This window comes from Chiloscyllium plagiosum, unplaced genomic scaffold, assembly GCF_037043375.1.
Source record: "Chiloscyllium plagiosum isolate Xiang-an unplaced genomic scaffold, Cpla_swu_hap1 HiC_scaffold_29, whole genome shotgun sequence".
NCBI lineage: Eukaryota > Metazoa > Chordata > Chondrichthyes > Orectolobiformes > Hemiscylliidae > Chiloscyllium > Chiloscyllium plagiosum.
This window is the reverse complement of record NW_028270167.1, coordinates 33,488,099-33,512,835: the sequence shown is the minus strand read 5'-3', so window position 1 is coordinate 33,512,835 and position 24,737 is coordinate 33,488,099. Positions and strand designations below refer to the sequence as shown.

General features: G+C 40.4%; 1 protein-coding gene and 1 non-coding gene across 3 annotated transcripts in view; one reads left to right on the top strand and one right to left on the bottom strand.

Moving 5' to 3' along the window:
- LOC122540525 (high affinity cGMP-specific 3',5'-cyclic phosphodiesterase 9A) overlaps positions 1–24,511 on the top strand; it is a 78,286-nt gene extending 53,775 nt beyond the window's left edge. For both annotated transcript variants that reach the window (XM_043676388.2, XM_043676390.2), the window contains 8 exons: positions 2,291–2,373; positions 4,091–4,247; positions 5,811–5,924; positions 6,465–6,569; positions 8,620–8,748; positions 14,421–14,516; positions 20,833–20,888; positions 23,317–24,511. In XM_043676388.2, the coding sequence (XP_043532323.1) occupies positions 2,291–2,373; positions 4,091–4,247; positions 5,811–5,924; positions 6,465–6,569; positions 8,620–8,748; positions 14,421–14,516; positions 20,833–20,880 (732 nt within the window). In that variant the 3' untranslated portion in view covers positions 20,881–20,888; positions 23,317–24,511. The remainder of the gene's footprint in view (positions 1–2,290; positions 2,374–4,090; positions 4,248–5,810; positions 5,925–6,464; positions 6,570–8,619; positions 8,749–14,420; positions 14,517–20,832; positions 20,889–23,316) is intronic.
- Positions 20,533–20,607, bottom strand: trnak-uuu (transfer RNA lysine (anticodon UUU)). The gene has a single exon. It is a non-coding gene; the product is annotated as a tRNA-Lys (tRNA).
- Positions 24,512–24,737: the final 226 nt, after the last annotated feature.

Below are 24,737 nucleotides of genomic sequence, written 5' to 3'. Positions count from 1 at the left end.
TAACTCAGGAAACTACCACCTTCATTCCCAATAGCAGGTTCAAATGATGTGGTGGACATGGTTGAGTATATGACAAATGCAGGCTAAATTGATCAACTATAATGGGAAAACTTTTTTAGAAAATCTTTTCTTGTTCAAAAAAAGGTAAGAAAGCAGAATTATATAGGTGCATAGTTCCTTGAAAGTGGGGTCAAAGTGTTTGGCATGCTTGCCTTTATTGGTCAGAACATTGAGTATAGGAGTTGGGATATCATGCTGCAGCTGTACAGGACATTAATGAGGCCACTTTTGGAATACTGCATACAATTCTGATTGGCCTTCTATAGGGAAGATGTAATTTAAAGTTGAGAGGGTGCAGAAAAAATTTACAAGGGTGTTGCCGGGTCTGGCGGGTTTAACCCCATAAACCCTTCCTATTCATGTACCCATCCAGATGCATTTTAAACGTTGTAATTGTACTTGCTTCCATCACCTCATTCCATATACGCACTACCCTCTGCATGAAAAAGATCCCCCTTAGATCTCTTTTAAACCTTTCCCCTCACACCTTAAACCTATACCCTCTAGTTTTGGCCTCTCCTATCCTGGCTATTCATCTTATCCATGTCCCTCGTCATTGTCTGATGGGGAGAGTGCGGGTAAATGGAGTTGAAATGCCCATCAGCCATGAGTAAATGGCGGAGTGGACTAAATGGACCGAATGGCCTTACTTCTAGTCCTATGGTCTTATGGTCTCATTTCATAAACCTGAATAGGGTCACCCCTCAAGCCTCCGACGCTCCAGGGAAACCAGCCCCAGCCTATTCAGCATCTCCTGACAGCTCAAACCCTCCAACCCTGGCAACATCCTTGTAAATCTTTTCTGAACCCTTTCAATTTTAACAACAACCTTCCTACAGCAGGGAGACCAGAATTGAACACAATATTCTAAACGTGGCCTCACCAATGTCCTGTTCAACCTCAATATGACTTCCCAACTCCTATACTTACCGAGTCATAGAGCTGTACAGCATGGAAACTGACTCTTCACTCCAACTCATCAATGCTAACCAGATATCCTAAATTTATTTCCTCCCATTTGCCAGCACTTGGTCCATATCCCTGTAAACCTTTCCAATGTAAGCAAGGTCATAGCTGAACACAGAGCTATTCCTTATGAGGTGGTTTTCCAGGTGTAGCATGGGTGCTAAACATCAGCATATAGCTGTGTGTAATCTGGTGACTATTTCAAACCACCATGTCTTGTTGCTGTGTCTTTCTGGTCAGGGATCTGAGTTATTTGGTGCTCAGAACAAACCAGCAGTGGATGACATTTCTCTTAACTCATTTATTTTCATCATGTGTCAGAAACAAATCATGCAAGCAAGCATTTTGTGTGAGCTATGAGTATCCTTTAGCCTGTCTCCCTTGGCTAGCTTTATCTTCGCACATGGATCTTTCCCAATTTCAGAGAGATCTGAGACAGAAACACAATCACAAATACAGCATTTCAGGGGCTGTAAATACTGCATATGCCCAATGGTTCATGTATCCAATGTTACATGTTCTGAATGACTCATATGACCAACGATGCACATGTTCCTTATTAATCATGCTGTCTGTGTATTTGATCACACAAACAGTTTAAATCAACATTTCAGTTTATGGTCAATGCCCTAAATAAGTTAAGAGAGAAGGAACATTCAGTCCCTGTATCTGGGCTGTAACTGAGCCTAGCTTCCTGTGGTGCAAGGGTATGCTGTGGCATAGCGTTAATGTCATTTGCCTTATAATCCAGTGTTCCTAATGTGCTGGCGATGTGCATTCAAATCCACCACAGCAGACAATGAAATTTGTCTAGATTTTCAAAAAAAAAATCTAACCTTGTGGTGACCATGTAACCACTGTCAATTTCCTGATGAAGGGCTTTTGCCTGAAACGTCGATTTCGCTGCTCCTTGGATGCTGCCTGAACTGCTGTGCTCTTCCAGCATCACTAATCCAGAATCTGGTTTCCAGCATCTGCAGTCATTGTTTTTACCTCGTTAACTTTAGTAAAGGCCCATTCATGTCCTTTAGGGAAGGAAATCTACCATCCTTACCTGGTCTGGTCTGCATGTGACTCCACACTCATAGCAATGTGGCAGACTCTTAACTATCTTCTTAAATGGCCAAGTAAGCACTTGTTCAAGGTCAGTAAGTGATGGGCAACAAATGCTGAGCTGGTTAGACATGTACAAATTTCATGATCTTCTAAATGTTCTGTACCAGCTGTCAATTACATCATCCTTGGTTTCATTACATGCAAACAGGAGAGACTGAGTCTGACAGATTTGGTGATCTTAATGACTGGAGCGATATGCCATGATCTTGATCACCCTGGATATAACAATGCGTGAGTATGATTGTGAAATGAGAATTGTTAACTATTATGTGCCACGTGGATGGGACTGTATTGTCTAGACTTTACTTGATAACCTATACAATCTGAATAATGTGTTATGCAAACTGCTTTTGTACTGAAAAATGTTACACGTTAAGCTAATAGAATGTTGTGTTCTGTTGTGAGGGGAATTGAATGTCAAACTGTAAGGATATGACTTTGAAGTAAGATTGAAGCCAGGTGATGATGCTCTCAAACAGTGAACAGATTACCCAACCCACGCAAAGACCAAATTATTCCTCTGGGTCTTCATGTTGTAGCTCTTGATTTCAAAGCTGAAGATGTTCTCTGAGGCAAGATTTGGAGGTGTCGGTGTTGGACTGGGATGTACAAAGTTAAAAATCACATAACACCAGGTTTAATTGGAAGCACTAGCTTTCAGAGCGCTGCTCTTTTATCAGGTGGTTATAGTCCTGTTGGACTATAACCTGGTGTTATGTGATTTTTAAACTCTGAGGCAAGGACATTCTTCATCAAAGACAGAGGAGAATGAGATACCAGATGAGTGAGTAGGTATCTACTACCAAACCAAAGCCGAGAGTGTAAGCTAGGAATCCAAATACAAATATTTGGAAGAGAAGGAACACTCCAACAGTAATTGTGTGGTACTTTTGAGTGACAGCAACCAGCAGCATGACAATAAATGCAACTGCAAACACCTCCAGGTGGATCTGTCATCACCAGATCAAGACAAGTTGCTACTAACAGAATTCAGTTCTGAAGAAGACTCATATCAGACTTAAAATGTTAAGTCTATTTCTCTCTCCACAGATACTGCCAGACCTGCTGAGTGTCTCCAGCATTCTGTGTGGGATCCTGTGGGTGGCACGGTGGCACAGTGGTTAGCACTGCTGCCTCACAGCGCCAGAGACCCGGGTTCAATTCCCGACTCAGGCGACTGACTGTGTGGAGTTTGCACATTCTCCCCGTGTCTGCGTGGGTTTCCTCCGGGTGCTCCGGTTTCCTCCCACAATCCAAAAATGTGCGGGTCAGGTGAATTGGCCATGCTAAATTGCCCGTAGTGTTAGGTTAAAGGGGTAAATGTAGGGGTATGGGTGGGTTTCGCTTCGGCGGGTCGGTGTGGACTTGTTGGGCCGAAGGGCCTGTTTCCACACTGTAAGTAATCTAATCTAATCTACTTAGTTCTCAACTTGGATCACCCTGCAATCACAACTAACAATGCCATAAAATCAAACCCATTTATCTCATTGTGCTATAATGTCACCTGTTACAAATGTTTTTGTATTCATATATTAACAATATTTTTCTTTAATTTTTACATACTGCTATTTCCCCCATTGTCATCTTCATTGCTAATGTTGTCTTGCTCTTGTTAATTTCATTGTCCTCATTGTCATTTGCCTGATTTTGCCCAACTTGCTACTCTGCAGCTTTAAATTTTCACCTCCGATCTACGTGGGAGCTACATGAATTGTGCTCTATATTACACAGAAGCATCATATGATTGGAATACAATGCTATAGACAGGAATCTAAATTGAAATTATTCCCTGATCACAAATATTATGTGGTGTTTTAAATCAAAAGTACTGATGCATTTTAAAAGGTAGCTCAGAAACTAAAGATGTTTGTTGAGGTGATATTAAGATGTTTCCTACAAACAAATGGTGAATCCATAATAAGGAGTCTGTTTTACAAATGTTGTTCAGGTACCAGATCAATGCCCGCACTGAGCTTGCTGTCCGCTACAATGACATTTCCCCACTGGAGAACCATCACTGTGCTGTCGCCTTCCAGATCCTCTCGCAGCCAGAATGCAACATATTCGCTAATGTGGACCCAGAGGTCTTCAAACAGATCAGGCAGGTCAGTAATCATTGCGTTTAGAGACATACTGGAAAAATTACAACAGCCCCATCAGCATCTGAACGCAGGAGATGAATTCACTTGCAAGCCCTTCTAACCAATTGCACATTTCCATTAGTTTTCTTTGCATAATCTTCCCCAATTTCATTCAATATCTTTCCTCACATCTGGAATTCACTTTCTGACCTTTTCGTTATTTAATTGCTGAATGGTTACTTTAATTCATTCTTATCTTTTACGTGAAGTTAGTGTACTCCATGTTCTTGATACCTGTTTTGTTTATGATATTGTATTAATTAACACACATACTCTAGTTCAATGGGATATTCCACTGTTCAAACCCAAGTACGGTTTCATTTAGCTTGTATTTAGTTACAATTTTCGATCAGGCTAATTTACTATGCCCTGGGTCTTGGCCTTTTAAAATAGCAATTTAACTTTAAAAAGAAATCAGATACATAATATATTAGCTAAATATTGTTTTGTCTGAAATGCTGTGACATGCAGTATATTGACCTGATTAATACATGATGCTATTGTGTTCCAGAATGTGTGATGCTAAACAATGTAATGTTTAATTCTAGGTCAGACTAGAATGGCATGATAAGTTATCCTACTCTAGGTAATGCTGACTGACACAAAATGCTAACCCGTTCAAACAACATTGTTTGGTGCAATGTGATATCCTGATCTGGATCGATGGACTGAAACATACCTTGCTTCCATGCCTCAGACCAATTTGAATGAAAAAAGATGAGCCTTATATTAACTTTGATAAGTTTAGGATGTCTCCAAGCAGCTTATTGCCAAACATTTACTTTCAAAGTGTAATCACTATTGCTTTATAAACAGGGTGTGCCAATTAATTTGTCCACAAGTTACACTAGGATGAATGAATTTTTAAATAAGGAATGAACGTCAGCCAGTTTCTGAAAAACTCTCTGTTCTTCCCTAAACAAGCAAACTTTATTTCAATGTAAACATCGAGATCTCACCTCAATTTAACATTTTGTGCAAAAGACAGCAGCATATCAGCATAGCACTCTTTCAGCATTTCACCCGGTTCGAATTAGGACATTCTCACTCTGAGCCCAGTGTTCCAAGTAGGATGTGCAAAACTCAACTTGATCTAAGGTGCAGTTTGATTTGCACACTTGTGGAAAACCAACCTGAGCTAGGCTCCTAGAGCTGCTGATAGAGTCAGACCATTTGGAGTGAATTGAAAAAGTATATCTGTACACATGGAAACTGTGGAAATATGGAACACATTCCCACAGAGCTGTGTCAATTGGAGTTGTCAGGATTGAGATCGATTTTGGTAGGAAGGTACTGAGGGATACAGTGGAGAGGTGTGAAGATTGAGTTGAGGCATAGATTAAATATGATCTAATTCAAGGTATAAGCGGCTTGAAGGGTGGAATGCTAGATCTATATTCCAATGTTCATACTCATTCTTTCACTATGACACACCTACTGCAACCTAAAAATTTCATGGTGACTGTCGAACAAGACTAATCTCTTGTTTTCTAATGCTCTCTGCTTATTCTCCTACCTTTCCTAAAGGGTATTATTACACTTATCTTAGCGACAGACATGGCTCGACATGGAGAGATATTGGACTCATTCAAACCAAAGGTTGCTACCTTTGACTTCTTGAACGAAGAACACAAGATAAGTGTAAGTAAAACAAACACAATCTTCAGATTAACAAATGGCCATTTCAACGTTCAAACTAAGAGGTACAAACGTCTGCAGATCCCTTTGCATAGCACAAATGTCAGTGTGCCAGATGTGCGGTAGATTGCATGAAGAAATTGCTGGCACTGGACATATACTGATGACAAATTTCTGTTGGAGTCTGTTTGGAGAGGACCTTCCTCCCTTTCTGATGTTGGAATTTCTGAGATTGGGGCTGGAGGAAGGAATTTCCATCCAGGATTTCCGTCAGCCTTACCGTCACTCAGGCGTAAGCAGCAGACATAAGTCACAATTGGATCCAGATAAATATGTTAGTGATATCTGGGTATTTTTTATGACAGGAAAATCTGAGCGTACTAATTTTAAACATTCTGTGCCTCTGGTGCTGGCTAGGCCTAAGCAGAGATTAGAATGTTCAATATTGACGGATAGGAAATACTGTTGAAAGTTGATGATTTCTAACTGTGACAAAGCAGCAATACATAAATTTACTGAAGCATTGTTTCTTTTTTTTTCAAGCTGAAAATGCTTCTTATCAAATGCTGTGATATTTCCAATGAAGTCCGGCCGACTGAAGTGGCAGATCCTTGGGTTGACTGCTTGCTTGAAGAATACTTTACACAGGTGAAGGGTGCATTGTAAAGTAATGGGTGCAAACTGTAGACACTGAGATCTGTTGTTTTCTACAATGATTTGACAGTAGGATGGAGCCATGCTTCGCTAACAACTGATGGTGTCAAGATCCTGGAATTCCCTCCATTACATCATCATGGGAGCACCACAAAGACTACCATGATTCAAAGAGGAAACCCCACTATCACAATCGAAGGGCAGTTTATCCCATTGAATCTTCTCTTTCCTGTACCTTCCTGTCCAATTATAGCATCCCACTTCCTTTGAACTCCCATAATATTTCTGCTTTTAATACATTTTGTTCATTAATCATTTTGCTCCAAACACTTTACGTGCTTTAAGGAAATGGTTCATTTAAAATTCTGTTTCTGAACTGTTTTGAAATCCATGACCTCTGGTCTTAGCATATTTACTGAATCATTTCAGCTGTTCTTAAATAACAAGCTCAAGTCTCCCTACAATGTGCTAAATCAGAAACCTATTTCAAACACTTCAGTCAAGCCAATGTTCCATAAAGTGGTGTGAAATGACTACTTTGTAAGTTACATTCAGCAAGCTCCATTGCGATGTATTTGTCCCCCGATTCCCTTATTTTGGATGAATACAGACCACTTTCTTCATTTTATGCTGAATTATATTGAAGGTACAGCGCAGAAACAGACACACCAGTCTATTGATGGTTATGCTTCACATGAACCTACTCAATTCTAATTTATTTTACTCTCTAAATCCATATCCTTTCAAAACCTGTACTATCATTTGGTATAATGAATTCTGAACGTATTATAACTCCTTCGGATTTTTTGCTACCTCCCCCCTCTCATGGTGAATCGGTGGCTGGAGGAGTGGGCAACCTATAAAATGGCATGGGCCCCATGCCTGCTTAGAACTGCCCATGTTAAGGAATTCCACCAGCTGTGGGAAAGGCTCACACTGAGCATCTGCTTAACAACTGTTACTGCAGTGGGTTGCAGGAGTGGAATTGTCTCCTTAATTACCCCCTGAGCTCATCAGAGCACTAAGGTTTTCTCCAAACCCTCTGGTTTCTCCTTGCACAGTCCATGTACCCACAACAGGAATATTCTCTACATTCTAGATCAGAGTGGTGCTGGAAAAGCACAGCCAGTCAGGCAGCATCCGAGGAGCAGGAAAAATCGTCATTTCGGGCAAAAGCCCTTCATCAGGACTGAAGGCAGGGAGCTGCCAGCCATTTAAATGGGCCCATTTATCTCTCCACCCTGGAGACTCTCTGCCTTCAGTCCTGATGAAGGGCGTTTGCCCAAAACGTCAATTTTCCTGCTGCTCAGATGCTGCTTGACCTGCTGTGCTTTTCCAGCGCCACTCTAATCTAGACTCTGATTTCCAGCATTCAGCAGTCCTCACTTTTGCCTACATTCCCCACACTGCCATCCAGCTCTGGCTCCTCTTTGTTGGGCACTGGGTATACCCCCCTCCCCATGACATTGCTTAGGGCAGAGAGCTGCCAGCCATTTGTTGGTTGCAGCGCTCAGAGGAAGGACCTCCTCCCCAGATGGGGTAAGAAACCTTGCCTTAAGGGGGCTGTCGTACCCACAACGGACAGGTGTGTGTGAGTTCAGTGCATTAAACATCCAGCTTGGTGTTTGATAATATTCTTGTTGCCATTCATTGGAAACCTTGCTGTCACCTCCACCTCCACACCAAAACCTATTGGACTGGTTTTTCAGGGCGAGTTCAGGTTGATGTTCTGATCTCAGTTTGAGTTTGAAATCGATTCTGAAACCCAAATGAAATTAATGTGAGGACACCAGCTTCCCTGAATTTGGAACAGACTCTAGAGTTTAGATTAAATTCTGGGATTTAATGTAACTATTTGTCAGATTATGTTTGGATTAGACAGATCACATTGGATTAGAATTTATTTAGTTTTAGGATTGAAGTTCTGGTTAGAGTTAAGTTAGCTTCAGGTATAGACTGCAGGCTCATTCCCACTTTGTAATGTGTGTGTCAAACATCCGTGCTTTCTAAGTCTTCAATATATATTACTGTTGTTCAATTGCAGAGTGACAGGGAGAAATCTGAAGGTCTCCCGGTAGCTCCATTCATGGATCGCGATAAGGTTACAAAGCCCACAGCTCAGATTGGATTCATCAAGTTTGTCCTCATACCAACATTTGAAACACTGATGAAAGTAAGTGATGATTTGAAGATGCCGGTGTTGGACTTGGGTGTACAAAGTTAAAAATCACACAACACCAGGTTATAGTCCAACAGGTTTAATTGGAAGCACACTAGCTTTCAGAGCGCTGCTCCTTTATTAGGTGCTTGTGGAGGACACAATTGTACAACACAGAATTTATAGCAAAAGTTTACAGTGTGATGTAACTGAAATTATACATTGAAAAATACTTTGATTGTTAAGTCTCTCATCTGTTAGAATGACCACGTTAGTTTCATTTCTTTAATATGTAAATCACAAAACTTTTTTTAAACGTTACATTCTCAGGTTAACTTTAACCTGGCTAGCACCAATTGTTAAAGTTAACCTGAGAATGTAACTTTTAAAAATGTTTTGTGATTTACATATTAAAGAAATGAAACTGACATGGTCATTCTAACAGATGAGAGACTTAACAAGCAACCAAGGTACTTTTCAACGTATAATTTCAGTTACATCACACTGTAAACTTTTGATATAACTGCTGTGTCTTACAATTGTATACTCCACAACCACCTGATGAAGGAGCAGCGCTCTGAAAGCTAGTGCTTCCAATTTAATTGGACTATAACCTGGTGTAGTGTGAAAGTAAGTGAAGTTATGCACTTTGGAGAAATCAGACAGCCCGTTCTTTATTTAACACAAATATAACAGGTTATTCTGAAGACAAATAATGCGCTGGGCATTATGATAGGGAGACTGTAGTACAATGGGAGGAAGGTCTTTCTATAATTGTACAGGACTTTTCTGGAATCAGACCCGGGGTGGAATGCTCAGTTTTTATCTCTTTATTTAAGGTAGGGTTTATTTGCCTTGAAGGAATGCAGTAAAGGTTCACTGATTTTATTCCTGAAATGAAAATCGGGGATGTCATAGAGACATATAAGATGCTGATTGGGCTGGACAGGCTAGATAAGGGATGAATATTCCCGATGTTGGTGAAGTCCAGAAGCAGGTCTCACAGTCTAAGAATAAGGAATAAGTCATTCACAACTGAGATGAGGAAGAATTTCTTCCCGCAAAGTGTTGTGAACATATGGAATTGTCTACCATAAGAAGCTGTTGGCAATCCGTTCATTCAATGTATTCAAGAGGGAATTGGGAATGGCCCTTGTGGCTAAAGGTATCAAGAGGTATGGAGAGAAAGCAGGAATGGGATACAGAGATTGCATGATGAGCCATGATCATATTGCATGGTGGCACAGGCTAGAAGGGCTGAATGGCCTACTCCAGCACCTATTTTCTACGTTTCTATGAAAGGGTTGTCCTACTATAAGAGGTTGAGTCGAATGCATGTATACTTGTCAGAGTTTATAAGCATAAGAACTGATGTCATTGGGACATACAAGATTTTGAGGGATTTTGACAGGTTAGATGTTGAGGCATTGATGACACCCCCCTCCCCCTCAACCAGCTGGAGAGTTTAGAACACAGGGAATTAATCATAGAATTGCTTGAGTGCAGAAGGAGGCTATTTAGCTCTTTGTGTTTACACTTGGACACAGAGCCAGGGTAAGGAAAGCAGGAATTTCTTCACTCAGGGCTGTTAATCTTTGCAATTTTTTACACTTAGAGTCATAGAGACGTACAGTATGGAAACAGACTCATCGGTCCAACACAGACCAGATATCCCAACCCAATCTAGTCCCACCTGCCAGTGCCCGGCCCATATCCCTCCAAACCCTTCTATTCATATACCCATCCAAATGCCTTTTAAATGTTGCAATTGTACCGGCCTCCACCACTTCCTCTGGCAGCTCATTCCATACATGTACCACCTTCTGCATGAAAAAGTTGCCCCTTAGGTCTCTTTTTTATCTTTCCCCTCTCACCCTAAACCTATGGCGTCTAGTTCTGGACTCCCCGACCCCAGGGAAAAGACTTTGTCTATTTATCCTATCCATGCCCCTCATAATTTTGTAAACCTCCATAAGGTCACCCCTCAGCCTCCGACGCTCCAGGGAAAACAGTCCCAGCCTGTTCAGCCTCTCCCTTTAGCTCAAATCCTCCAACCCTGACAACATCCTTTTAAATTTTTTCTGAACCCTTTCAAGTTTCACAACATCTTTCCGATAGGAAGGAGACCAGAATTGCATGCAATATTCCAACAGTGGCCTAACCAATGTCCTGTACAGCCGCAACATGACCTCCCAACTCCTGTACTCAATACTCTGACCAATAAAGGAAAGCATACCAAACGCCTTCTTCACTATACTATCTACCTGCAACTCCACTTTCAAGGAGCTATGATCCTGCACTCTAAGATCTCTTTGTTCAGCAACACTCCCTAGGACCTTACCCATTAAGTGTATAAGTCCTGCTAAGATTTGCTTTCCCAAAATGCAGCACCTTGCATTTATCTGAATTAAACTCCATCTGTCACTTCTCAGCCCATTGGCCCATCTGATGAAGATCCTGTTGTAATCTGAGGTAACTTTCTTCGCTGTTCACCACACCTCCAACTTTGGTGTCATCTGCAAACTTATTAACTGTACCTCTTATGCTCGCATCCAAATCATTTATATAAATGACAAAAAGTAGAGGACCCAGCACCGATCCTTGTGGCACTCCACTGGTCACAGGCCTCCAGTCTGAAAAACAGCCCTCCACCACCACCCTCTGTCTTCTACCTTTGAGCCAGTTCTGTATCCAAATGGCTAGTTCTCCCAGTATTCCATGAGATCAAACTTGCTAATCAGCCTCCCATGGGGAACCTTGTCGAACGCCTTACTGAAGTCCATATGGATCACATCTACTGCTCTGCCCTCATCAATCCTCTTTGTTACTTCTTCAAAAAAACTCAATCAAGTTTGTGAGACATGATTTCCCAAACACAAAGCCATGTTGACTATCCCTAATCAGTCCTTGTCTTCTCAAATACACGTACATTCTGTCCCTCAGGATTCCCTCCAACAACTTGCCCACCACCGAGGTCAGGCTCACCAGTCTATAGTTCCCTGGCTTGTCTTTACCGCCCTTCTTAAACAGTGGCACCACATTTGCCAACCTCCAGTCTTCCGCCACTTTACCTGTGACTATCGATGATACAAATATCTCAGCAAGAGGTCCAGCAATCACTTCTCTAGCTTCCCACAGAGTTCTCGGGTACACCTGATCAGGTCCTGGGGATTTATCCACCTTTATACGTTTCCAGACATCCAGCACTTCCTCCTCTGTAATCTGGACATTTTTAAGATGTCACCATCTCTTTCCCTACATTCCATATTTTCCATATCCTTCTCTACAGTAAATACTGATGCAAAATTCTCGTTTAGTATCTCCCCTATTTTCTGCGGCTCCACACAAAGGCCGCCTTGCTGATCTTTGAGGGGCCCTATTCTCTCCCTTGTTATCCTTTTGTCCTTAATATATTTGTAAAACACTTTGGATTCTCCTTAATTCTATTTGCCAAAGCTATCTCATGTCCCCTTTTTTGCCCTCCTGATTTCCCTCTTAAGTATACACCTACTGCCTTTATACTCTGGATTCTTGTTATCTCATTTCTGAAGATTGAGATTGATTAGTCAACTATTGAGTATTTTCAAGGCTGAGAGACACACAGAGACTTTGGACTTACTACAGAAAATGCTAAAAGGAATCCATGGGTCTGCTGACATCTGGACTGAAAGAAACAAAATTAATATTTCAGGTCTGTGATTTTTCATCAGGACCCTGAAAAATTAGCCATGCTTATCACGCCACAGATGATGCCAGATTTGCTGAGCATTTGCAGCATTTTCTGTTTTTATTTATGATTTCCAGTCTCTGTAGAGTTTTGTTTTTGGACATGATGTAGTGTTCAAGCAGCAAGCTGAAATAAAGATCAAAGATTAGTCATCGTCTTACTGACTGGCAGAGTAGTCTCAAGAGGTGATATGGTCAACTCTAATTCCTTCCTTTGCTTTTATGCTGAAAGATTTTATGCTCATCCTTTTCATTAGGCCCAACATGTATCCCAAGCAGGTTTACCCTCAGGCTGCTAGTCAGTGAAAGGAGGGGCATGTTGTGTCTCATGGTCAGTATGTCAGTATAACTATAAGAGACATATTTGCGATATTATCACTATATCAATATGTTCTTGGATTGAGTGATGACTTGAAACATCTTGGTGAAAGAGTCTATGGAATTGTAATCTAAGTTGAAATAATTGAGGATGCATTGTGCAAAATTAGTTTGACATGAGATTGGCGGTATCAGTTAGTGGTTAGCACTGCTGCCTCACAGCGCCAGGGTCCCAGGTTCGATTCCAGCCTCGGGCGACTGTATGTGTGGAGTTTGCACATTCTCCCAGTGTCTGCGTGGGTTTCCTCCAGGTGCTCCGGTTTCCTCCCACAGTCCAAAGATGAGCAGGTCGGGTGAATTGGCCATATTAAATTCCCATAGTGTTAGTTAGAGGGAAATGTGTCTGGGTGGGTTACTCTTCGGAAGGTTGGTGTGGACTGGTTGGGCGGAAGGGCCTGTTTCCATACTGTAGGGAATCTAAACTCCCAAAGGTATCAGCATTGATTCAATTCAGCTTTTCAATCAGAACAGTTCAAGTGTTATTCCAGACATCTGAGTACAAAATCTGAACTGTTTCAGTGTAGGATTGAGGGACAGCTGCATCGAGGAGATACCTTCAGTTAAACCAAGGCCACATGTGCATCATAGAACATAGAACAACGTTGCGCCGACCTGTGAACTGTTCTCAGCTCGTCCCCCTACACTATCCCAAATCATCCATGTGCTTATCTAAGGATTGTTGAAAACTCCCTAATGTGGTTGAGTTGACTACATTAGCAGGTAGGGCATTCCACCTCCTTACCACTCTCTGCATAAAGAACCTGCCTCTGACATCTGTCTTAAATCTATCACCCCTCAATTTGTAGTTATGCCCCCTCGTACAAGCTGACGTCATCATCCTAGGAAAAAGACCTTCACTGTCTACCCTATCTAATCCTCTGATCATCTTAAATGAATCTTCCATTGGCTGGGCATAAAAACATGATTTGAAGAAAAGCAAGAATGCTTTCCTGATGTTCTACCAGGCATTTATTCCTTAACCAACGTAATGCAGATTACTTGGTGAATTATTTTAGCTATTTGTGGGCTCTTGCTGAGGCATAATTTGATCGTCCCACAACAACTTTTATATCTGTATAAGCATCTTTAAAATTACAGAAAGCCCCCAGGAGCATTAGAAAGCAAAATTGACATTAGACCTTATAATGTGATATTCAGGAAAATGTCCAATGGTTAAGAAGGTAGGGATTTAATGAGTGTTATAAACTCACTTATATTGACACAAGCACTTTGAAAGATCTCAAAGTAAAGAAAACTCCTGTTCAAGTGCAACTGTTTTTCTCATGAAGGGAAAATGGCACAGTCAGCAGGGCTCCTTTAATATTACATCGAAGGCATATTTTGGAAGTAGTGTAAAGTCCAGTCCTGAATTTTACGATATTGAATATATAATATGGGGAGAATGCTAGATACTTTCAGATGTCTCCCAAAAATCTGTTACTTTAAATTTTTGCCTAGCATGCAATAGTATGCTAACATGCATTACATAATGTTTGTGGCTGATTAAGTTTGATTATTACAGGATCACCATACCACTCCTGTATTGTAAAGTGACTTGTTCTAATCATTCTATGTTTGTTAAGTTGTTCCCACAGATTGAAGAAGCCATGGTACAGCCTCTCCGAGATTCTAGGGATCGCTATGAAGAGCTAAAGCAGATTGATGATGCCATGAACGAGGTAAATAATCTGTAGTTGTTGTAGTCAATCTAATATGATTAAATCTCAAGTTACCTCAGTTGTCATATGTAAATCATGGTATTTAATAATAATCCACTTTAAAACTGGAAAATTATGCCTTTGTAAATTGCATTTGTGACACTGACCAACTGCAGTGCCTTCTTCATAAAAGAAAAGGCACCATTTGTACACAACCTCAGGGCATCCTAAGGGGTGTTACAGCCAGATAACTATTCTCAAACGCAGAATGATTTAGCAGAAAAGGTCTCCATTCAGCCTATCATGCCTGTGATGGTGCTTTGAAGGAGCAATGCCATTGGTTTCACTTTCCTTCTTTTTCTCCATCGCCTTGCAGATATCTCCCCTTGCCGCATTTTTCCAAGTCACTTTTGACTGTCACTATTCAATCTGTTTTTAACTGCTCTTTCAGACAGTACATTGCTGGTTTTGAGAACTTGCTCAGTAAAATTGCATTTCCTCAGGTCACCTTTGCTTTTTTTTTTGACTAATTGTCTGAAGTGTGTACAGACATTGGGTACAGACATTTCCAGTTTCTTCGCATTTTCACTATAAAAGACCTCCATGGTTTTGAACAGTTAAATCATCCATTAACATTCCTTGTTCTAAGTTGATCAGCCCTGTTTCACCTTTCATCCTGAATTTGAAATTAATTAATTTCATACAGAGGTTAAAAGATCACTTAGACAAAGTCCAAGCCTATATTTTTCTAGGGTCTAGATTAGAGTGGTGCTGGAAATGCACAGCAGATCAGGCAGCATCCGAAGAGCAGGAAAATCGATGTTTCGGGCAAAAGCCCTTCATCAGGAATGAAGGCAGGGTTTGCCTATATTTTTCTAGTCAGAGTTTTATTTAAAGTTACACATCAAAAAAAACTAATGCCATTATTACTTGTTCCCCATGTTTACAGACCTAGTCAATTTATTTCAAAATTATCATCTTATCAAAATCCTACTCCCTGGTTCCAATTGGTTTCTAAATCCATGCCAGACCCTGATTAATGATAACAGTCTCTCTTTTTGTCTTTTTATAAAAATAAATTGAAATATGTCCAATAGAAATGAAAAACAAACCAAACAAAGTAGAAAATGATAAGATATTGTGCAGATTGACAACATTTGATATTCCTGGGCTTAACTGTACATTAAAGTTTAAATTATGTTTTTTTTTCAGTAGTTTTAATAGCTTCTTCCCCCAAAAGGAAAAATTATAAACCTTAATGCACTTGAAAATACAAATTTGCATCAGAAGCATCATTAAAACCCATAACTTTCATGTTCTTGAAATCTCCCAAAGTTTGAAATTTCCAAAGCAGTGCTCCATTTCGATTATTTTCAACATTTTGTTCACCCACATAATGTTTTTCAGTTTGAGATCTTTTGTACTCAAGTCTAAGACCTCAAAACTGGCACCAAGCCTCAATTGGTGCCCAACCAATACAACTATCTAGTTTGGCTTTGCAATTCTTTCCATTCAGTTTTGGAAGCTGCGACATCGTTTTGAGGAGCCATACTTTGCCTAACGGCCATGGGGTTAAAGCTTCTAAATAAAATTGCTTATGCAAAGTGACACTTGACTCATTCTGTCTGACTTTTACTCCTATCGATTTAAAGCTTGACTTAAAATTTTGAATTCCTTTATAAAGTTTATTTATGACAATGTTTTCAAACTCCTTGCTCACCGCCTTCACAAACTCATCTACATGCGTCATAAAGATGCCTGAAAGCTATCTGTCCTGGTGCCAGTAAAACATGGAAGGGTGTGCATTCAACTGAAGACAATTTAAAAAGTTGAAACTTTTTGAGAAGTCCGGTTGTCTAGAAGCATCGGTTGGGTCATTTACACATTTATTTTCTTTCCAGATTGTCCCCACTGCATTTGACACCCCTTTTTCGAGCTTATCTCCTGACAGATATGTCGCTGTAATGCCAATTGATTTACATTCCCTCGTATTTGTTGCTAACAATGTCAAGAAAATCTTCCAAATTGCTTTCCGTGACATTGGTCTCTTTACTGTTCGAACTTGCCTCCTTGTTTTTTTCTTCAAACCTTGTGCCACTGGTTTTGCTTTTGCTTAAATTCCCATCTGGTGAAACTTTTACTTTGCATATCTACCAATGGGATGGGGCTGACTGTCACCTATCCAGCACCCCGCTATATCTCTCCACTTCGTAATTCTCACTGTCTTTCAGTAAACTATATCCAAGATGTTTATAGCCACTAAAACCTCCTGATCGTAAGGGGGTTCTGCTCCAGGTGGCATCCCCTATCAGTGTTAAGCTTCTTGACCGTGTAAAGCTGCACCACTATCTTGCCGAGCATCTCTCTGTTGGCTGTCACTGTTTGATCTCCGCTCCAACTAGTTGGATTCTGTTTGACTGTTTGTGATCTTGGCGAAACTGAGGACTGGAGATCAGAGTCAAGATTAGAGTGGTGCTGGAAAAGTACAGCAGGTCAGGCAGCATCCGAGGAGCAGGAAAATCAATGTTTCGGGCAAAAGCCATGTTTGTGATCTCTTTCTAGGGACATGTTCACTCCTAGAACCATTACCTAACCTTACAGTGCATTCTCTTGGCCTCATTTTTTCAATTATGTTTTGTGATGCTTATAATGGTTTATTACTTTTTATTATGTTCCCAATCCACGGCCTTAACCTCCCAACTCTCATCGTGTACATTACAATTTTCAGTGGCCTTCCCAGCTCGACTTATAATAATTACATTTCTTAATTAACTTGCCCCCTTCTGTAAATATTTAACTTTATTACCTACATTTGGTGGTTGCCCTTTGGGATCGATATCCTCATTTTGATAATCAAAATTAATCTGCCCTTCATCATACAATCTGTCAACTGCAACTGTTTGATCCTTGTAGCTTCAGTAGGTTGCAGTGTCATGAAAAGTACCCAATTCCTTTTTACTTTCTGTAATTCATCTAGAATTGGAACATTTGCAATGCAAACCAAACAACCTCAAACAATCCAGTTTCCATGCTGTGCAAACAGTAGTTTGCTGTCATTACTAATAATCTTTCTCAGACCTCTCCAATCTTTAAGCCCCCCTTTTGTCTAAGAAACTGTTTCCCTGATTGAAGTTGGTTTTCAATGGCCTGACTTTCTGTGTTAAATATCATCAATTTCAGAGACATTGACTTTAATAAAGGCTTTCTGACTGCCTGCGAGCTCATTGTGATCCTTCCTTTGCTGGGGGCTGATTCCCTTCAGAACTTCCAGATTTCTGCCAAAAACTCTGATCAGCTGCAGAGAAATTCGAAACTTGGATGATTCACACTTTTTCGGATTAAAAATTCGTCAAAAATATCCAAGTTTTCTTTTATGTTTTGGTGCTCTATTGGAGTGACTCGAGTGACAATAATGTATTGTTTTAAAGTCTCTCCAAAAGTTTAAACTTAGTATTCTTACTTATAAATGCTATTGCATGAAAATGCAGCATGAAATTCTTCCAATGAATCTTTTATTTCAGTGAACTAGCAAAATTGTACAGTTATTTCTTTCAAAAATCAAATTCTAAATATTGCTTGCTGAGGTTTTGCCACTTTCAAAATGGTGGTTTGCCACTTTCTGTATGATAAATTTGCCTTCTGCAGTCGTAATAGAGATTTCTTGCTACTTCAAAGACAAAACTAATTTTCCCCACCTTCATGTGCCAAAGGACGTTACTCATCGCCTTGCACAATTATTAAAGTTTATTGGCTGTGGTCTTAACAAATCCGCCTGACCAAATCATGATTAAAATCTTGATTGAATTGATCTAAAAGTCCTAAATTCATGTAACTATCTTCTTTGGTTGGACTCTTCATTCAAATCTTTAATTTTTTTTGTCCTCTTAAAAATCTCCATAAGTTTTCAAAAGCTGTGGTGTCAGTATAAATTTTCGACACATTGTTCCACCTGCTGTAGTTATACTTCATGGAGACTAGTTGGATTTAGAGTGATGATTGATTTGATGGGTAAGTACACCCTGTCTTCTTTCCTTCTCAGCCTGTTCTTTTGTACCTTTATCGGAAAAGATCCCTGAGGGAATCATAACTTTATTCACTAAGCTCCCAATTGCTGCACAATGTTGCTTTCTCTAAGGTCTCTCTCATCCCAGCGTAGCTCCCTTTGACTCGTTTCCTAGTCTACATCATGTTCACTGCAGCTCTTACCAGCTTTGAGGTGAAGGTTTGGTTTCTGCTCTGTCACTTTAGCCGTACTGCTGTTCTCACGAGTGCTGCTGACCAACTGTTTGTTTAAAATAATAAATTCATTGGATTTCAAAAGCATTTCTTCTGGGTCAAATGAATTCTCTCCACTGTTATTACCTTAAGGAATTTCAACAGCGGTACCCACAATAGATTAACATGTCCTGTTAGGCTCTGGGTAACAAACACTGTTGACTTGTAGTTGGGTTAGTTTGTTATCAATAATCCTCCTTCACGCACCAAGACTAAAAGCCTGTTTCATTAACTGTGGTAGAGGATTAAACTACTGGAAAGTCTTAAGAAAAACTTGTCTTTCATACCCTGTGTAATTTATTGCACAATAGCAGGTACAAAAAGAATTAACTATTTAGGCTAGTAATTACAATTGTCAGAAGCTGGAGATGATGTACCTGTCTCATTCATAATCCTGTCCAGGACTGTCTGATTGTCCATCAAAGACACCATCAGATTGGGTGAAGCTAATGCAAACTCAACATCAACTATTCTAAAAACTTATACAACATCATTCTAAAGTTTGTCATACTTTCCTCACTGCTTCCTGCATCGCTGTGTTTTGTGCCATCTGCATACTTTGAAAGCTGTACCCATTAATATATATTGAATGTCTCAACAGCAACGTCTAGGTAACCTGCCTCCAGTCTGAAAACAAACATTCAATACCACTTTCTAGCACTTAGCCAATTTCATATTCACACATTCACTTTCACTTTAATATTGTGTGTTGTAAGTTTGCTTCCCAGTCTACCCATGTGGGTACTTTATCAAATTTGTTTTGGAAATCTGACCAACACTCATTACGCTTATCATTACACCATCAGATAATGCTGTTATTACATTATTGAATGGACACACACTGTCAACCTGAGGGAGCTTTGTTTGTGACAACCATTCATTAACATTTCTCTAAAACCACGGCTTTTCCTTTTTGCAACATTCATTTGTCTGTCTCCTCTATGTCTGAAGCCGTGCATGGCTTTAACTAATCTTTTTCCATATTTCTACAATAATACTATGAGCTGACCATTGGTAACTCCCGGTGATTTTTGTTTCTCCTCCTCTTCCTAAGAAGCCGACTTTCTCCAACTGTTATCTGTCTTGACAATGAAGTGAGGATAAAAAAGACTCAGAGGACAGGCTGTTCAAACTCTCATTTTCCTTTTGTTGCATTCCATGTTGATCTCACTCATGTGTTCTCTATGTTGTTCTTTTTTTCTGAAGGGGTGAGGCATTACTTTAAGCTTGTCTAATAAGTCAGGCCTAGCACTAAACCTTAGGGAATGGAAATCATACACTTAGCAAGGGGGACCATTTCCAATAAAAGAAACAATTTCCATCAGTAATACCAATTTGCCAAACTTGAGGACATGTGAAGCATCATCCTACACTTCCTCATCACCTTTAACTATGCACCTCAGATGTGCCTCCAATGATGGCAGAAATATTATAATGAGCTGACTCCACCTGATATTCAGATCCTCCAGTGGAGTGAGAATCATAAAATTTCTACAGTGCAGAAAGGGACCATTCTGAAATCCCACGCAGACGAACCTCACATTTACCATGGTTAATTCAAGCTCACTATGGGGCAGTTTAGCATCACCAATTCACCTAACCTCTGCACATCTTTGGACAGTAGGAGAAAATTAGAGCACTCGGTGGAAACCCACACAGACACGGGGAGAAATTCCACACAGGCAGTCGTGCGAGAGTGGAATCAAAACCAACACTGAGACAGCAGTGCCAACCATTGTACAACCATGCCACCCATCAGAAAAGTAACCAAGCAGGGACTTGAATCCTGGGCCCTCAGATTAAAAATCTGATGCTCTTCCAACTGAGCCACTCAGACTCAACCATTATTGAGGAAAGACGTGGGCAAATCAGAATTTGGCAGAAGTAGGGGGAGGGGGCAAGGAATTTTGGTCCCAAGCACATTGTAGTATGAAGGGCATTCTAGCCCACTATGGTTACTGTTGAAGATAAAGGTTGTAACAATCTTCATTTTAAGGTCCATGGTGTTTAAAAGCATTGCTACATCACATTGACCACAATAAATTTTTTTTCACTTTACAAGTTGCGGAAGAAAACAGAAAATATTCCCCTTGGATGGAAGAAGAAATGATTTTCTTCGTAAGTAGATTTTGGAGTATTGTCACTCTTTCAACAGTCTAGGGCTCTGAAACAAAATAATGAGAATCCAAATTCAGATGAGAAAACTTTAAAGGAGTTTAGAACATAGAACAGTACAGCACAGAACAGGCCGTTCAGCCCAGGATGTTGTGCCGACCACTTATCCTCATGTATGCACCCTCAAATTTCTGTGACAATATGCATGTCCAGTAGTCTCTTAAATGTCCCCAATGACCTTGCTTCCACAACTGCTGCTGGCAACGCATTCCATGCTCTCACAACTCTCTGTGTAAAGAACCCGCCTCAGACATCCCCTCTATACTTTCCTCCAACCAGCTTAAAACTATGACCCCTCATGTTCGTCATTTCTGCCCTGGGAAATAGTCTCTGGCTATCGACTCTATCTATGCCTCTCATTATCTTGTATACCTCAATTAGGTCCCCTCTCCTCCTCCTTTTCTCCAATGAAAAAAGTCCGAGCTCAGTCAACCTCTGCTCATAAGATAAGCTCTCCAGTCCAGGCAGCATCCTGATAAACCTCCTCTGAACCATCCAAGGCGACCAGAACTGGATGCAGGATTCCAAGTGCGGTCTAACCAAGGTTTTATAGAGATGCAACAAGATCTCACGACTCTTAAACTCAATCCCCCGTTAATGAAAGCCAAAACATCATATGCTTTCTTAACAACTCTGTCCACTTGGGTGGCCATTTTAAGGGATCTATGTACCTGCACACCAAGATCCCTCTGTTCCTCCACACTGCCAAGAATCCTATCCTTAATCCTGTACTCAGCTTTCAAATTCGACCTTCCAGAATGCATCACCTCGCATTTATCCAGGTTGAACTCCATCTGCCACCTCTCAGCCCATCTCTGCATCCCGTCAATGTCCCGCTGCAGCCTACAATGACACCTCCAACCTTTGTGTCATCTGCAAACTTGCTGACCCATCCTTCAATGCCCTCATCCAAGTCATTAATAAAAATTACAAACAGTAGAGGCCCAAGGACAGAGCCCTGTGGAACACTACTCACCACTGATTTCCAGGCAGAATATTTTCCTTCTACTATCACTCGCTGTCTTCTGTTGGCCAGCCAATTCTGTATCCAGACAGCTATGTTCCCCTGTATCCATTCCTCCTGACCTTCTGAATGAGCCTACCATGGGGAACCTTATCAAATGCCTTGCTGAAGTCCATATACACAACATCCACAGCTCGACCCTCATCAACTTTTCTAGTCGCATCCTCAAAGAACTCGATAAGGTTTGTGAGGCATGACCTGCCCCTCACAAAGCCGTGTTGACTGCATTTAATCAAGCCATGCTCTTCCAGATGGTCATAAATCCTATTCTTTAGAATCTTTTCTAACACCTTGCAGACAACAGACGTGAGACTTACTGGTCTGTAACTTTAAATATTTTTATCTTCAAGTATTCAAAATTGTTTTTCAACTGGGATTATTATACAGCCAACGTGAATATGGTCAACACTGGTGTACTGGGAAAATAGAAAGATGGATCAGAGATTGAGCTAAGAATGGCTAGTAGCCATTGGTCTGTGAAGTTGACCAGAGAGCAGCAGACTTGATAAAGGACAATAAAATTATGTACAACTGCTGAAGCAAAAATCACCATTACCAGGAGAAATAGCTCCAGTAATACAGATTGGGATAATTAATAATAACAGGGACAGAATAATAACTTAGAATTTCTGTTGACCATCAGTTGAAGTTGAAGCTCTGTGATAAGAGAGTTAAAAATAATGCTGGAGCAAATTATATCTGTACCAGGGATGTGATTGTACAATATGCAGCATAATCCTCAGTGAGTTTCTTATTAAGAACTATTCAATTAGTTTCATTCTCATGCTCTTTTTTCATAACATTATACATTGTCCCTTTTCAAGTCTGTATTGAATTCTCCTTTGGAACTACAGATCTCTAAGGCTCATACATTTCAAAACAGTAAGGATATGCCTTCCCAAATAATAGCTCAGTTACTAAATGTGCTCCTGGTGTCAGTCTGAGTCATGCAAACAGGAAATTCTCTGGTATTCTCTTTGTCCACTTACTTAACCTTAGCTGTGTTCATAAGCCAAGCTTCCTCCATGCCCGTGCGCTAGCGAGAAAAATAAATCCTAATCATAAGTGTGTCCTGCTAGAAATATTGATTTCTGAAAGATGTGGATCATTTGTAGAATTCCCACAAGGTTGTGTAGTGTGTTGCACTTGCAGTTCAGAATTCCATATGTAAAATGGATATCAGGTAAATTTCCAGAGGTCAGGCAGTGCTCAAGGCACCATACCCCAGCAAAAATCCAGGATTCTTCCCATGGCTGGATGAAGAGGGGGTCAAAATAGTCAAAGTACCAAAGGGCTTATATCCAAAGAAAGATAATAGTTTGATTTAAAACTATATTTTCATTTCAGGATTTCAAACTACAGTTATACTTCTGGCTCTTCCACCTGGCTTGAAGAAAATATTGGATATTGATAGAACAGCTATCAAGTTGAGTGAAATCACGTCAATTTATCCTTTAACTTTTGCAACTAGATAAAGATAAACTGCAGAACCATAATTAAATTCAACCAACACTTGGAACATAAGTCAATGGTTTTCCACTGAATTTTGGAATCGGGTTAGGTTTTTTTTTTAAAACATTTTGTAAGATTGGGAAAAACAAAAATCAGTCAGTCTCAGAATTCTGGAAGTTTATTCTAATTTCACAACATTTCATTTTTAATTAATAGTCATTGGATAAGTTGTACCTGCCACTAAACTGGAATCTCCAAAGTCAGAGGAACACTGGTATTCAGAACTGTAATAAAGTATAATTACCTTATCAGGTAGAGAAAATGCCCCTTTCCCTTACCATTTCGTCACCCCAGTAAACACTAGCACAAATAACCAAAACTCCGGAACACCTTGCATTGTGCCAAGAGACGTTTATTGACATAAAATCTCTACAGTGCAGAAACGGGCCATTTGGCCCATCACGTCTGCACCAACCCTCCAAACATCATCCCACCCAATCCCTGTAACCTTGCATTAACCATAGCTAATCCCTCTAGCCTACACATCCCTGGAAACTATGGGCAATTTAGCATGGTCAATCAATTTAACCTGCACGACTTTGGACAATGGAGGAAACCCCCCACAGAAACCTGCAAACATATCTCCACACAGGCAGGCACCCAAGGGTGGAATACAAACCCATGTCCCTGGTACAGTGAGGCAGCAGTGCTAACCACTGAGCCACTGTGCCGCCCAGTTGTGGTAAAGTTGCACAGTGTCCCCAGTGTTGCCTTTCGTGTTCCTGAGATTGGCTGAATAACTAGATTAACCACAAACATAGTAAATGAGATACTTTCTGTACCAGCTACGCTTGAAAATATGTTCTATAAAATCACTATTTAACAACTGAAAATCCCAACCAATAATGCACCACCTAAAGCAATAGTTTACTCGCTGATATATCTTACTGTTTGAAGATTTACCGGCACACCAGAATAGATGTACAGGTAATTAATTTTGCTACACTGGGTTTGTTTTAATTTAAATGTGGCTGTCATGTATTCACATAAGCATTACATCAAATAAGGAATCATTCAATAAAATTGTGGATGTTTTGAATCGAAGAAGTGTCTTGTGCCTGAACACTGCTCTCATTCTGTTTTAAAAAATTCTCAAGGTCAGGTTCGTAGGAGAGTAGTCTGACACAGAACAAACGACCAAGAGGCGAGTCTGCTAGAATATGCTTCAGCTTTTTATTCCTCGCAGCGTCGCCAAAACCAGGTCTCATCTTACAACGGGTCTGGCTTATACTCACTCTACATGTTACCGGAACTGG